The 16,014-nt window shown below is 50.8% G+C and overlaps 1 protein-coding gene across 1 annotated transcript in view; it reads right to left on the minus strand.

The window, feature by feature from the left end:
• The window catches only part of LOC123359173 (zinc finger protein 135-like), a 32,255-nt gene extending 16,977 nt beyond the window's left edge, over window positions 1-15,278 (minus strand). The window contains exons 1-2 of the mRNA XM_045001055.1: window positions 15,124-15,278; window positions 13,768-14,104 (exon numbers count right to left, since the gene is read on the minus strand). Of these exons, the coding sequence (XP_044856990.1) occupies window positions 13,768-14,104; window positions 15,124-15,133 (347 nt within the window). The 5' untranslated portion in view covers window positions 15,134-15,278. The remainder of the gene's footprint in view (window positions 1-13,767; window positions 14,105-15,123) is intronic.
• Window positions 15,279-16,014: the final 736 nt, after the last annotated feature.

Raw genomic sequence — 16,014 nt, forward strand, 5'->3', positions numbered from 1 at the left:
CCCCCGCCCAGGTGTCCGGGTACCTCTGCCCCCCATACAGAATCCTGGATGTGTGGGTGTCCGTCCCTCTGCAGAGGATCCCGGAGTGTGGATGCCCTTGTCCCCCCCTACAAGATCCTGGGTGTGTGGGTGCCACTCTCCCCCCCAGTAGATCTCTGGTGGGTGGGTCCCCAGGGTGTGAGTGCTCCCATCCCCCGATACAGGCTGGGGTGGGGTATGACTGGCTCTCCCTGTCCTGCCCAGGCAGTGCTACAGCAGCTGTTCACAGGGGCAGCAACCCCACTGTCACCCTGCAGCTTTACCCTGCTCCAGGGGTGACCTGCTTCACCCTCCTGTGGGAGCCTGGGACCCTGAACTTCCCAGAATCACCTGATTGATGCCGAGCTTAGCACAGACACCGGCTCAGCCTGGCAGGGTGCAGCCCTGAGCCCTGACAACCAGCTTCCCTCCGCCTCCTGCTGCACAGCGAGGATCCCACGCGAGAGGCTTCGTGCCCAGTTTGTTCAGGAGCGTCCCAGGCTCCAGCTGTAAACTCTGCTCGTCAGTTCTGATCTTTGGCCACACGGGGGCGGCACTAACGGTCCCATCTAAACGCTGTTTGCGTTCGACCCTTCGGATCGCAGATTGTAACCCGCGGGCAGATCTCTGAGTGCAGCCAAATCCCTCCACAAACTGAACATTGAAGCAGCAGCTCCCCTTGGAAAGATCAGGATTTTTGCCTTTAAAAACAAGGAAAATGTCTACAGCGAGAGACTGAAGACACTCAATTGATTTCATTGACTGGAGGTTAAGAGGGGATTTAATCACTGGTTTAAATACGTTTTACAAATTCCCAGAGTGGGGATATGTGATTTTAAAGGGTTCTTTAATTCACCAGACAAAGACTGAACAAGGCCCCATTGGCTTGCAGTCGATGTCAGAAAAACCCAACTGGAAATGACCATTTTTAAACCGTGAGGCTAATTATCTAGTGGAACAAGCTCCACAAGGGAGGTGGTAAATTCCCCATCACTTGCAGTTTGTAAATCAAGACTGCAGCTCTTGCTGCAAGACACCTGGTGTGTGGGTGTCCCTGTTCTGTGTTTCGGGATCCCTGGTACATGGTGCCTCCCTCCCACCAGTTCAGGATCCCCACAATGGGTGCTCCCATCCCCCCATACAGTCTCTGCGGGGGAGGGGGGTGTCTAAAAAGAGACCGTGTCTCACTGTCTTGCCCAGGCTATGCTGCAGGGGCTACTCACAGGCACGACCCCACTACTGATCCGCACGGGAGTTTTGACATGCTCCGTTTCTGACCTGGGCCGGTTCACCCCTCCTTAGGCAACCTGGGGACCCCAAGGTTCCCATGGATCACCATATTGATGCTGAACTTAGTGCGGACACCTGATCGGCACAGCCCCCTGACCAGGCCAGAGAGAGCAGCAGGTTTCCCGCTCTTGTTTTCTTGACTAGTTTCTCCTCTGCACCAAGTTGCTCTTTCACTTTGTGAGCCTGGCTAGCTCAGTTGGCAGAGCATCAGACTTTTAATCTGAGGGTTCAAGTCCCTGGTTAGGTGATAAACTACTCACCAAGATATTAAACTGCCTTGCTGGTGTCCTCTTTGATGTTACTTTTTCTCTTCAGGATATTCCCTTTCCTCAGAAGGGCCTTTTTGTGTGTGGGTTTGAAGGGGCAACTTCCTGACAGCCCCTCTGTCCTTGCAGCCTGGAGGAATAAAGGCCTCTGGGCATAGAGCATGTTCCTCCCCTGCACGCGCACACACACACACACACACAGAAACAAACACACAGAATATCCCTAAGGAATTAGAATCACCTGCTGCCTTCCCCGGTCCTGCTGGATCCCCAAATGAAGATGCTCTTCAGCCTAAACCCATGTCCCCTCTTTTCCCAGTGCCCCTCAGACCCAACCCTCAGTCCCTCCTATGCTCACTGCTCCTCACTCCCAGCCAGAGCCTGCTCCTCTTCACCCTTCTCCTCTGTCGCAACCCAGAGCCCCCTCCTATTCCCAGTGCCCCTCAATCCCAACCCACGGCTCCCTCCTTCCCTCCAGCAGCAGGTGCTTCAGACCCCCTCAGGAAGATTTTCTTGCAAGGTTTTGTGTATGAGGCTGCATGTGGATTTTACAGTATGTTGGAAATAGGTTGGGTTGTTTGCCGAAATGATCACGTTTGGCTGGTGTTGGGTTCCCAGTCTCCTTGTTATAGGGGCAGGAGAAATAAAGGGTTGTTATCCTTGTTGTGTAAATTGAGGGCAGCACAACTGTGCTTGGCAGACCCTGATTGAGGGACTCACCCTCAGTTCAATAGCACTTGCTAGGCGGGGGACAGGGGTTCCAAAGCCAAGTGGGCCAGGGTCTAGGTCCCAATACTAAAATTTAGGTGTTAGACCAACTTTAGGACAGGGTGGCTGTGGAGGGATGAGTGAGTCCCTAGACAACATAGGGAGTACGGAGCCTTCTTATTTTCCCCCTTTTCCACGCAGGATGGCAGGTGAACTCTACAGAGACACCTCTGGGCTTGCACTGACTAAGGACAACAGCTGTGAGTGGGGTGCAGAGAGGGGATAGATCATGTTAAAGGACTTTTGGTTGCTGGACTTATGAACCGTAGGGAGAAGGACACTGCCCAGACTATTTGGGGGTGGGTCTTTCCCTCATGGTTTATGTTTATGTGTTGGGGCTGCTGACATGACTTCTGCTAACCCTGGGCTTACATTGCAGTGTAGACATACCCTGAGAGGGCATCTATTCTGTGAGAAAATCCCGCTGGCCCGGCTGGCCTGGATGATCTGATTTGGGGTCCTAGGGCTCAGACTGGAGCCCAGGTTTGGAGCCCCTCACCCCTCGTGGGGTCTCGGAGGCTGGGCTCACGCCCAAGTGTCTACACTGTAATTTTATAACCCTGCAGCACAAGCTCCACAAACCTGAATCAACTGACCCAGGGTGTGAGAATAGTGACTTGGGTGTGTTAATGGCAGTGTAGACATAATGCTGGGCTATGTCCACACTGCAATAAAACACCCACGGCTGTCCCGTGCCAGTGCAGGCTCCCAGGCTAGGGCCGTGGGGTGGTAAATTTGCACTGTAGACATCTCAGCTCAAGCTCAATACTGGGCTCTGGGAGCCCTCAAGGTTGGGAGGGAGTTTAGCAAGCAAACAAGGTAAAATGGCAGTGGAGTATTACCCTGGACTCAATGGCATTTCTCCATTGGTCTGTCTGCTTTGGGGCAGGGACAATAACACGTCCTGCTGCATTTGTTATTTCAAAGGGTGGTTTAGGATTTTCATTCTCACACACGGTGCACAAAGCAGGACTCAACCCTCGGTGCAAACTAAATGAGCTGCCCACAGGTTCTGGCAGCCACAATGAGCCATTTGGTGTGAGAGCCCAGACCTGCCCCTGTCCCATAGGGAGGTGGGAGTCTGTGAGTGGACTGGACCACTGACCTATCAGCTCTTAACTCCCAAACTTTCAGTATCTCTATTATCAGTGCCTGTGAGTGTAATTTAAACCATAAGAACAGCCACACCTAGGCCCATCTAGCTCTGTGTTTTGTCCTCCGACAATAGCCAATACCAGGTCCGCTAAGGGTTACTCAATAAGGCACTACTGGGAGTTGAACCTAGGATCCCCTGTTTACAAAACAGGTGCTTTAGCCAGATAAGCCATGATGCCTACCTATGACTAAAGCACCATGTCTCCTCACACATGACTCCCTGCCATCCCCGCCAGGGCTTGTGTTTGGATTCTGCAAAGCAGAGGAGCAGGTGAGGTTTTCCTTGCAACCTGTGTGTGTGCGCGTGAAGCTTTGGCCAGGTCTGCACTACAAAGTTATTTCAGTATCATTATATTGCTCAGGTGTGTGGAAAACACACAACGGTCCCTCGGTCAGCAGGTGCACATACTGCAATGCCACGTCTGGCGACAAAATTGCCCTGTTTTGGTGACAAAATAAAACCACCTCGACGAGAGGTCTAGAGCTTTGTGCAGCAAACTTAAAGTAACAAATTGTCAGTGTAAATGCTGCTGGTCATTATATCACCATAACTGGCCTCCACCAGTATCCCACCATGCCTGCCGTGAACTCGCCTGCCCTGCATTCCTGCTACAGAGGATGCACCCCTCCCCTTTCATAGCTCCAGAAAGTTCTGACAGCTGAGCTGCTCTCTACACCGGGATCAGGTTGATATAATGGCATTACCAGCCTAAGTAATGTAATTACACCAACCTAATTTTGTAGTGTAGACGTGTCCAAAGAATCACACACACACCTTGGGAGCAAAACTTCACATATTCCTCTGCTTTACAGAATCCAAACACGAACAACACTTGTCAGGGCCAGTGGGGATTAGCAGAGAGTCATGTGTGGGCAGACAGGAGGCTTTAAATAACAGCGGGCACAATGGCTTAGCTGGTTAAAATGCTTATTTTGTAAACAGGAGATTCTGGGTTCAACTCCCAGTGGTGCTGTCGGTAGTGGCTTTTGGGGCACCTGGTATTGGCTACTGTCAGAAGACAAGATTCAGAGCTAGATGGACCTACGGTTTAAATTACACTCGCAGGCACTTATAATAGAGTTATTGAAAGTTTGGGTGTTCAGAGCTGATAGGTAAGTGGTCCACTCCCCTCCATGCGGTTTTACCATTTCCACTTGCTAAACTCCCTCCCAACCTCTATAAAATTACAGTGCAGACATATGGGCTTGAGCCCAACCTCTGAGGCCCCATGAGGGGCGAGGGTTTCTGAACCCAGGCTTCAGCATGAACACAAATATATGCACCACAGTTTTTAGCCCCTCGGCTTTATGTCTAAGAGCCCAAGTCAGATGACCCAGACCAGCCCTGCTGCCATCTTTATCCCAGGAGAGATGGACTCTAAGGGTACGTCTCCATTGCAGTGTAAGCCCAGGTGTGGCACGCTATGCTCAAAGCAGCACCTGGAAGCCCCATATTCACCACTCTCATATAATGATGACATGGTTTGTACAAAGTCTGCCTGGTGAGGTTTCATTTCAAAAGTCTTGATCTGTTGAACATTAATATCGTGTTGGATTGTGTGTGCTCGCATTGGTTGGGAAGTTATGAAGTTTTGCTCTGTGTGTGTTACTGAGATATGTTATGAGGTTGGGAAATGCCCCCCACCAGCCTTTCGGGTGTGACAATGGAGGAGCCAGACTCGCTGCTGGCCCATTGAAGGGATCCACACTCCCAAGGACTATCCCAGGAACCGTGTAAAATGCAGACTTCTCCGAGATAGCACAGAGACAATGGGCACTGCTTGACTCACATTGTAGCAAAGGAGCTTCCTAGCAAGTTGGAAGAAACTATGAAAGAGAGGAAGAGACATCATGACTTGGCCTCTCTCCCCCACAACTCAGCAGCTGCAAACACACCTGGAGGAGAAAGACTGAACTGAACTGACTCAGAAATCAGAAGAGAATAATAACAATAATACTTTCAAACCAAAGTCCCCAAACAGACTAGTATTAGTTTTTCAGCAGAAAATTTTCAGTTTGGGGAATTTTGTTTTCTCAGTCAGACTTTTCCAAGGGAAGCAGGGAGAAAATGTTTGAGTTGCCTCCTTCAGAACAGCTTGGCCTAGACACTAGCTCTGGTTCACTGCTCTGGCCTTGCTCGGGTTGAGGGTATTTTAATAATTTGGGCAGGTCCCAGGGTGTTTGGGGGAGATGTTGAGGATGTTCCCTTTTGAGATAAAAAGTAAGAAATCCAGCACTAGAGAATTTCTTTTTTTAAGAAATCTGGGATTTAGACATTTTATTTAAAGCAAGGGAGGTTGGAGTTTCTGAGAAGGTTTTTGTTTGCAAGAAGCAACATTGTTCGATCTGTCATTGTACCAAAGGGGGAGATGGTTGTCTACAAAGGAGGGGTGAAAACTAAATGCATCCGATGAGGATAGGATTCAAACCCATGCATGCAGAACACAATGGATTAGCAGTCCATCACCTTAACCACTCAGCCACCTCATCTAAGTTGTTAAAAAAGGGACAGGAGGAGAAATCTAAGGCCAGCAGAGCTAGGGACAATAAGGAGTTTTTAAATACTAAGCGGAAGCAGGGGCTGAATGAGCTCCCCCCTCACATCTAGTGAGGAGCTGGGGGAAAGACATCAGAAACAGACCGTGTTTGCACAGACACACCTACTCTGTCTAGCTATGCAGCATGATGGGGCCACTTCCCCAAAATGACCAGTTTTGGCTGGTGGTGGGTTACAAATCACTTTAGGATTGAGTGGAATGAAATGTTGTTATCCTTCCTGCATGAGTGAAGGGCAGCAGGACATACCTAGTCCGTCCTGATGGAGGGGTGGGTGGCTGGGTGAGGAATTGCTTTTATTGGACTGCATAGAAGTGATTGAGAACATCACCCTAAACCAGTGGTCCCCAAACATTTCACACTGTGCCCTCTTAGCCATGGCTGTGGCCCCGCGGAAGCCGCGGTCAAGAACCAGGGCTGGGAGTGGGGCTGTTGCTTGCTTGGGAGAGGTGTGCAGAGAGGGTTAAGGGGGTCGAGTCCAAGCTGGGAGCCAGGGGCCCAGGCTGAGGGTGGGGTTGGGGAAGAGCTGGGGCAGAGTGGGGCTGAGTGGTGCTCCCTCCATGGGGGCTGGCTCAGGCCCTGAGGTGCCCCCATGAATGTTCCTGTGTCCCCCTAGGAGTCATGCCCCACATTTTGGAGACCACTGAACCCTACTCGCTAAGCAGGGGCTAGTGATGCCAAAGCCCAGGGAAAGGGAGAACAAGTGTTGGGGCCCCAGAACCAGAACCATGACCCCCCACTTCTGTCTGTGGCTCTGCCCCTTCCACAGCTTCCACCCACGGCCCCATCCACTGTCACCTCTGTTCCACCCCTTCCCCCACTGGCCCCGCCCTATCACTCCTTTGCCCCTGCCCCACTGCGGCTCCGAGACCAGAGAAGCTCTGTGCCCCTGCTGCAGCCCCCCGGCCGTAGCAGGGAGTGGGAGCTCCTCCAGCCCTGGGGCTGACATGGGGGAGACTTTTCCAGGGGGGCCCAATTTGGCGAGGGCCCCTAGTCATGGGCCCCACTGCCCCCTTGGCGACGCAAGGCTTGGGGAGGCTGAGCCCCCCAAGCCTCCATTACGAGCCGCCCAGGCTACCACTGCTCAGTGTGGGGCCAGTCTCCCTGTGTCTCTGCTGTTCGTGCTGGGGAGCCCGGCCGGCCTTAGGGGTGGGGCCCCCGGCAGCCGCCCAGGCCTCCAGGGGGTCAAAGGGCACCATGTGCCAGTGCAAAGGTGCTCACTGCTCTCCCCTGCCCCAATGATCCTCCGTGGCCCCACAGAGGGTTGTGGGGAGTGAGGAGGAACACTAAGTGCTCCATGCGTCCTGGTCACTGTCCCCACCTGGGCTGGGCTGTGAGGGGAGCATCAGAAGCTGCTGGTTTCTGCCCTCCCCTGATGCAGCCCGGCTGAGGAAAGTGACCTGGATGCAGGGAGCTCAGATGATGTTGCTTCTCTCCCCTCCCCCGCCCCGCAGGCCCTAGGGGTGCCCGGAGGAGCAGCATCCCAGGCAGGAGCGGGCAGCAATGCCAGCTGCTCCATGCACACAGGTCAGTGTCCCCACGTGGGTGCAGGATGGGGTGCAGGGGTTAGGGGTGAAGGGGGTGCAGGAGCGGGGCAGTGGCTGGTGGCATAGGAGGGGAGTGTGGGAGTTAAGGGCAAAGGGGACACAGTGTAGGGGTTAGGGCACAGGAGGGGGCAGGAGTTAGGGGTGAAGGAGGTGCAAGGGTTGGGAGTGCAGGAGCTAGCGGTAAAGGGGGAGTGGGGATCGTCCAGGGGCGATGGGGATGTGCCAAAGTACAAGTTTTTCCCCGGGCACCATTTCCCCTAACGCTGGTCCTTGGTCACATTTCTTGCTGGGAGAGGGAGAGGAGAGACGAGGCGTTTTCTCTCTGTTTCTTTCCTCTCCATTTTCTGCTCCTTCCTTCAATTCCAGAAACCTCCCTTGTGTTTCAGACTGTGCAGTGACGCCCTCCCCACCCCAGGCTTCTGGAGCATTTGGAGCAGAAAGATCCCAGGAGCTGAGGGTGAATCCAGGGGTGAGTAGCTGGCAGGAAGGAGTCCTAGCAGCTCTTCTGGGAGCGCAGGTGAGGAATGACTCCCCCTTCTCTAGATTCTCCCCATGGGGCTCTGGGGAGCAGGGAGGGTTGTGTGATAAATTCCATCCAACTCCCCCTTTGTTCCAAGCCGAGGGACGTCTCAGCTCTGCACAATCCCCTTGGCAGCACCAAACAAGGGATGTTTTCCACTGCCCAGGAGACCCAGCCAGGGACTGATGTGCTGGAAATATGTTGGGAAAGGGACTGTCTGAATTGCCAAGGCAGGGAATGAACAATCTACAGCAACGTCATTAACCACAAACACACTCTAACCATGCTCCAGCCAGTAGGGAAATGGACAGGAATTCTTGCTGCTCAGCCATGGCCACATGTACAGAGCTGCACAGCAGTGAGTGTGCTGGGGAAGCTGGTCTGAGCAAACAATTGGAAATGACCCTTCAGTGAGAACAGAACCAGAGTGTAGAAAGGCCCCTGTGTTAAGCGCTTGTGGCTGAGGGCTTAGGGAGCTGGGCTGACACCATAGGGGTCTTTCTGTGGAGGTTTGATTCTTGCCAGCTAGGCAAGGCTGGTGTGTGGTGTCTGCATGGCTGTACTTTCAGTGATGTGGGTTTCTCTCTCTTGTTGTTCCATGGGCATCCTACTAGATGGCCAGCTGCCTTTCAACTGCAGTGTGGAGACTGTTTGTGTGTGCGGAGAGACAGTGAGTGTGTTGGGGAAGAGTGAGTGTGTTGAGCTAGGTAGGAGTGGATCATTATTATCCCTACTGGAAAGAGGGAGAAGCTAAGGCTGAGAAAGGAGAATTGACTTGGCTTAGGTCACACAGCCAGTCAGTGGCAGAGTTGGGAATAGGACCCAAGAGCCCTGATTTTCAAACTAACCATTGGATCTTGAATTTCATACATTGAATGACCTGAATAAAGTGCCCTCAGATGAGCTCCACACCAACAACAGTGCACAGTAATTATTCAGCAAGTATTCTAGGAGAGCTGCAATGTTAGAGAGAATCATCAACTGCTCAGAGACAATTAATGCAGAGAAGCAGCAAAATTCATCAAACATAGAACTGATTCTGACTTATTTCCTTGGTCTTAAAAGAGAACAAGGACCTGAGTCTCCTCCCTGTCAATAACCCCCTGCTCAGCCAATCAGGGTAGAGACTGAGGACGGGAGGCTGAGGGTTCTCACCACAGAGCCCAAAGGATGGCCCAGGTCACCAGTGGGGATCACTGCCCGAGCACTATTTCAGCCCCACATTTTTGGGTGGACCTCCCAGAGTGGGAGCTGCAGAGCACTCCCCCGCAACACACACACAACTCAAAAGAGGTTCCTCCTGGCGCTCACGTACGTGAACCCGAATACTCTCTGTCCTCAAAGAGAGACCTGGAGAAGGAGACTTGCTGAAGCAAAGCCACAGGGGTCTCTGAGGTTTCCCTGGCCCCTCACCCCTGTCCTGCCTGGCTGATGTCAGCATCTCTCTGTGAGGTCACCACCTCCCCACCACCTTTGACCAATAGTCTGAGGTCCTGCAAAAGGCCTTTGTGATGTCACTGCCACACCCCTCCCTCGCTGTGCTAATGTCCTGCCCCTGGCCAGGCACTGTGGAGGTTTGAGCTACTCCCTGTAGATCACCCCACTCAAGGAGCGTTCGTTCTAGGCAGCAAGCCGGCTAGACAAGAAAACATCAGACGCTGCTCCCAATACAACACTCAGTTTTTCAGAAATTAGTCAACTTTATGGCCAGAAGAGACCATTAGAGCATCTAATCTGACCCTCTGCATATCACAGGCCTCCTGTATGACACAATAGCTACTTTTGGGGCAAACACATTCCAGAAAGGCATCTAGTCTTCATTAAATGACATCAGGAGATGGCGAATCCACCACTTCCCTTGGTAGCTGGTTCCTGTGGTGAATCATCCTCGCTGTTGACTATTTGTGCCTTATTTGTAGTATGAATCCTTGGTCTGGCTCCCAGCCCCTCTCCAAGGGTTGCAGCTGTCTGGAGGTGATGCCTTCCACGCCTTCCTCATTCACACCTCATTCATTCAATAGGGCAATTGATTACAAAGTGGGGGGAAGATCTTATTCTACTTCTAGCAAAAAGACATTTTTCTTTTACCTTAATTATACTACCTTAGGGGCCCGCTATAACGTATTACCAAGGTTCAATACAAAGTCATATACAAGTTATACAAAAATGCATAATGCAGAGATTTATCTACAACTGCATTGACTGCGGTGTGCAGTAATATAGTGATCCCTGGGTCTTTGAATGAGGGTTTATACTTCGGGGGGGGTGAGTCGGGGTGAGCGGCGAGTTGGAGGCGGGCGGGTGGGCAAAGAGGCGAGCAGTGAGGCAGCAGGGATTCTAGGGGCGGGCATGGGTGTTTCGGGCAGGGGAGGGAGGAGGTGAAAAGAGGTGAGTGGTGGGTGGGCGACTGACTAGGAGGGATGCAGCAAGCCAGCGGGGGGCTAGGGGTTGAAGAGGGGTGTGATGGTGGGGCCGAGCGGGGAGGAGGTGGGTCCTATTTTACCTCTGTGATCTGGTCACCCCATGTGCGCTGTTTCTTTCCCCCTCTACAGGCTTCCACATACCATCAGTGCCTTGCTAGTGGGCCATGCACCGTGAGAGATCTCTTCTCTTTGTGTGTGACTGGGAGTGTTTCCTTTGTGCGTGAATTTATTCAACAAAATCTTGAACTTCGTAATGGCTACCATGAGTGAAAAGAAAAAGAGAATCAGAGCACAGCGTTTTCAACACTGAATGGACGAATAAATACGTACATACTGAGAATGATACAGTTACTAAAATAAGCTTTCAAATTGCTAAGGGTAGGTCCATACTTACCCACCGGGTCGACGGGTGGCGTTCGACTTCTCGGAGTTCGAACTATCCCGTCTAATCTAGACGCGATAGTTCGAACTCCGGATGCGCTCCCGTCGACTCCGCAACTCCACCACTGCGAACGGGGGAGCTGCGGACTTCGACCCCACGGCGTCTGGACGGGTGAGTAGTTCGAACTAAGGTAGTTCGACTTCAGCTACGCTATTCGCTATTCGCGTAGCTGAAGTCGCGTACCTTAGTTTGACACACCCCCCCCCCGTAGTGTAGACCAGGGCTAAGGAAATTGCTGCTGCTGGGAAATGCTTCACAGAAGGTGAGTTTTTAAAAAAGTGTATCTTGATTGCTGTATCTGAGTTATGTCCAGAAAAGAGGGGAATATTTGAGAATGTCAGTCTATCACGCATGACTGTACAGAGAAGAATAGCTGACATTTCTACCAATCTAAGTAATCAGTTAAAGCAGAGAGTCAGTGAATTCTGCTTTTACTCCCTAGCTATGGATGAAAGCACCAATTTAAAAGACACCGCCCAACTTCTTATTTTTATTAGAGGTATTGATAATAACTTTGAAATTACTGAAGAACTTGTTGGCATGTGCTCCATGACGGGTCGCACAACCAGAAAAGAAATCTCCAGTGAAGTGATAAAGTCCATGAATGATAAGTCAGGATTAGATTTCACAAGCTTGGTGGCCATTTGTACTGAGGGTGCTCCAGCTATGTGTGGAAAAAATGTTGGTGCAGTTGTTATTCTTGAAGAATTTATTGGGAGACAAATAACCAAACATCACTGCATTTACATCAGCAGGTTTTGTGTAGCAAAGTCTTAAAATCTAAGCATGTCATGTCAGTGGTAGTTTCCATGTTAAACTACATCCGTTCTAGAGGACTAAAAACATAGGACATTTAGAGCCTTTCTGGAAGGGGTAGACGCCGAGTGCAGTGACTTGATCTACCATACGGAAGTGAGGTGGTTGAGTCGAGGAAAAGTGCTCCGCCGTATCATTGCTTTGAAAGAGGAGGTAGCAAAATTCCTAGAAAATGGGCCAGTAAAATTCCCAGAGCTTGAAAATGAGTCCTGGAATCAAGATCTCTTTTTCTTTTGTGATATTACAGCCACCTGAATGATCTCAACATTCACCTTCAGGGAAAAAATCAACTTCTATTTCAAATGTGCGCAGCAGTGATAGCTTTCAAAATGAAACAAACTTTTCAGAAGTCAGCTGTCAAAAGGTGAAAAGTGTCACTTTCCCACTTGTGCACAACGTATCCCTCAGCACAAACACGCTGAGTTAGGAGAAAAATACACAAAGCAAATCAATATTTTGATTGAAGAATTTGACAGAAGACTTACTCTGTATAAAGAAGAGGACATCCAGGTGGATGGACATCTGTGGATCCAGAGGAAGTGCCACTAGATTTGCAGTTGGAGGTTATTGAATTTCCATGTTCGGCAGTTTACTGAAATAAGCACAGAGAAAGCAGCCTGCGGGACTTCTACAAGAGTCTGGACAATGAAAAATACAATAATCTTATCGAAGTTGCACTGAAAACATTCAGTATTTTTGGAAGCACTTTCATACGTGAACTTTTTCCATCATGAACATGAATAAAAACAAGCAACGTTCTTCTCTGACTGATGACCATTTGGAAAACATTATGAAAATATCCACTTCAAATATGACCCCCGAATACGACAAGCTTGTTGCCGAAAAGATGTACTATCTCTCATTAAATTTGCAAGGGAATTATGAAAAGTACAAATGTTTTCTTTCAATGAAACAGGTGTTTTTCATTTTTACTTAATTCATAAAAAAATTAAAATAATTTTTAAAATTGTTTGCTTTAATTGAAAAATTCTTAATAAAGTATTACTCCCCGCCCCCAACCTTCCCTTTCGGCCCACAGCTGTTTCAGCAGGTTGGCGCTAGGGAAGGAGGGTTTGTTTCCGTGGGGCTGGGCAGTGCTAGGGGGGGAGTGTTTCCGTGGGCCGAGTGACACTGGGTGGGGTGTTTCTGTGGAGCCGGGGGGGGTTGGCCCTCAGCTGTTTTCTTTGGAGTAATATGGCCCTCGCCGCTTTATGAATTGTGCAGGCCTGATGTGTAGGGCGTTTCTCTTGTGTGGATTCTCTGATGTCTGATAAGGTCTGCGCTCCGACTGAAGCTTTTCCCGCACTCAGGGCATGGGTAGCGCGTCGCTCGTGTGTGGATTCTCTGATGTGCGTTAAGGGTAGAGCGCTGGCTGAAGCTTTTCCCACACTCAGAGCACGTGTAGGGCTTCTCCCTTGTGTGGATTCTCTGATGTCTGATCAGGTATGAGCTCCAGCGGAAGCTTTTCCTGCACTCAGAGCATGTGTGGGGCGTCTCTCCGTTGTGGATTCTCTGATGGGTGATCAGGGCAGAGATGTCACTGAAGCTTTTCCCACACTCAGAGCATATGTAGCGCGTCTCTCCCGTGTGGATTCTACGATGTGTAGTGAGGTGAGAGTGCCGATTGAAGCTTCTCCCACACTCAGCGCATGCGTAGGGCTTCTCCCCTGTGTGGATTCTCTGGTGTGTGATAAGGTTTGAGATTCTATTGAAGCTTTTCCCACACTCAGAGCACGTGTGGGGCATCTCACCGGTGTGGATTCTACAATGTCTGATAAGGTTTGAGCGCCGATCAAAGCTTTTCCCACACTCGACGCATGTGTGGGGCGTCTCCCCTGTGTGGGTTCTATGATGTCTGATAAGGTGTGGGCGGTCATTGAAGCTTTTCCCGCACTCAGCGCATGTGTGGGGCGTCTCTCCAGTGTGGATTTTCTGATGTCTGATAAGCTTTGAGCGCCTATTGAACCTTTTCCCACACTCAGCGCATGTGTGGGGCGTCTCCCCTGCGTGGATTCTCTGATGTGTGATAAGGGCTGAGCTCTCATTGAAGCTTTCCCCGCACTCATGGCACATGTAGCGTGTCTCTTCCAAGTTGATTCTGTTGCATGTTATAAGGTCTGAGTGGCTACTGAAGTTTTCCTTTGGCCTCTCTTGAGTCTCACAAGAATTGGCTTTTTCTTGGAGTGCACAACTCCCAGAAACGTTCCCTTTGGATCTTCCTGATAACGTTCCATGTGGTTCTCCTTGCTCAGCATCTTCCTGCTGGGGTTTCTGCTCCTCATTCTCATTCCCCATCACATCACCTGATGGGAGACAGAGAGAATCCAGACATAGGTCACTCCCGGAACTGGAAAGAAAGGAAATCTCAGAGAGAGAGACGGATAAAGGAGGAACCAAAATATGTGTGGGAGAGATCAAACCTATCAGGAGCTGATTTTCCCCACACCCTTCCCCAGAGGAGAGAGAAAGGGATCAGTTTTGGTCTGCATCTCACCAGAACACTCAGGGGAAAGTGAGATCGGGGAGGGACCTGCTGCCAGTTGTCAGTCAGAATAGGAGGGAAGCCATGAGTGACATCTGCCATAATGATTCCACATCTGCAGGGAACAATCATGAACTTGGAGAGCTCACAAGATCTTTGTAGGGCATCCCAAATGTTTCTTGCATTCCCAGACTGTGCGGCCAGCGGGCAAGAAGCGGGGTAGGGCTGCTGGGTTCAGACCCCTGCCTGGAGGGGGAGGGCACTGAGGCGGGAAGTGCTGGGCACGAGGCAGAGCCAGTAAGTGGCGAGTGAGGGGAGGGGCGCCTGGGCTTGAGCTGCAGCTGGGTGTGTGTGTGTGTGTGTGAGTGCGATCTGCCCTGCCCTGACTGCTGCCCCCTTCCCTGGTCCAGGGACCTCCCCCCTGCCCCCCGGCTCCCTGCAGCCCCTGTGTTTGTGTGTTGGACAGTCACATCCAATCCCTTCACACTGCCCCCCTTTTCCCCTCCCCTTAGTTCATGGGGGGATGAGTCATAAAAACATTAAAATAGTTTAAAAAATTGTTTGCTTTAATTGAAAAATTCTTAATAAAGTACCTCCCCCCCAACCCTTCCTTTTTGGCCCACAGCTTTTTTGACGGGGCAGTGCTGGGGAAGGAGGGTTTGTTTCCACTGGGCAGGTGGCGCGGGGGAGGGGGGATTATGTGTTTGGGGGGGGCCTGGGCAGCGCTATGGGGGGTTTCGGCAAGGCCGGGGGGGGGGGGTTGGCCCTCAGCTGTTTTCTTTGGAGTAATATGGCCCTCGCCGCTTTACAAGTTGTGCAGGCCTGCATAAGATTTCTCACCCGTGTGCATTCTCCGATGTCTGATAAGGCTTGAGCTCTGATTGAAGCGTTTCCCGCACTCAGAGCACGTGTAGGGTTTCTCTCCAGTGTGGATTCTCCTATGTCTGATAACGGAAGAGTGCAGACTAAAGCTTTTCCCGCACTCATGGCATCCATAAGGTTTCTCACCAATGTGGATTCTCCTATGTCTGATAAGGTTTGAGCTCCGACTGAAGTGTTTCCCACACTCATGGCATGTGTAGTGTGTCTCTTCCAAGTTGATTCGCTCACATGTAAGAAGGTCTGAGTGGCTACTGAAATCTTCCGATGGCCTGTGCTGACTCTCACAGGCTTTTGCTTTTTCTGGGAGTGCACAACTCCTGGACTCATTCCCTTTTGATCTTCCTGATAACGTCCCATGGGGTAATACTTGCTCAGTATCTTCCTGCTGGGGTTTCTCCTCATTCTCACTCACCATCCCAACACTTGATGGGAGACAGAGAGAATCCAGACTCAGGTCACTCCCTGCACCAGAGAGAAAGGAAATCTAAGAGTGGAGAATGGAAAAGGGATGAACAAACCAAAATACGTGCGGGAGAGATCAAAGCTAACAGGAGCTGATTATCCCCAAACCTTTCCCCAGAGAAGAGAGAGGAAGGGATCAGTTCTGGGTCCTCATTGCACCAGAATTCTCAGGGGAAAGCAAGATTGGGGAGGGACCTCCTGCCAGTTGTCAGTCAGGATAGGTGGGAAGCCATGAGTGACATCTGCCTAATGATTCCACATCTGCAGGGAACAATCTTGAACTTAGAGAGCTCACAAGGTCTTTGTAGGGCATCCCAAATGTTTCCTGTATTCACGGACAGTTTTTGACTTGGTTTAACCAATTCCTCACCTGTGCAGGCAGCTCTC

The sequence above is a fragment of the Mauremys mutica genome, unplaced genomic scaffold (genome assembly GCF_020497125.1).
Source record: "Mauremys mutica isolate MM-2020 ecotype Southern unplaced genomic scaffold, ASM2049712v1 Super-Scaffold_100101, whole genome shotgun sequence".
NCBI classification, from domain to species: domain Eukaryota; kingdom Metazoa; phylum Chordata; order Testudines; family Geoemydidae; genus Mauremys; species Mauremys mutica.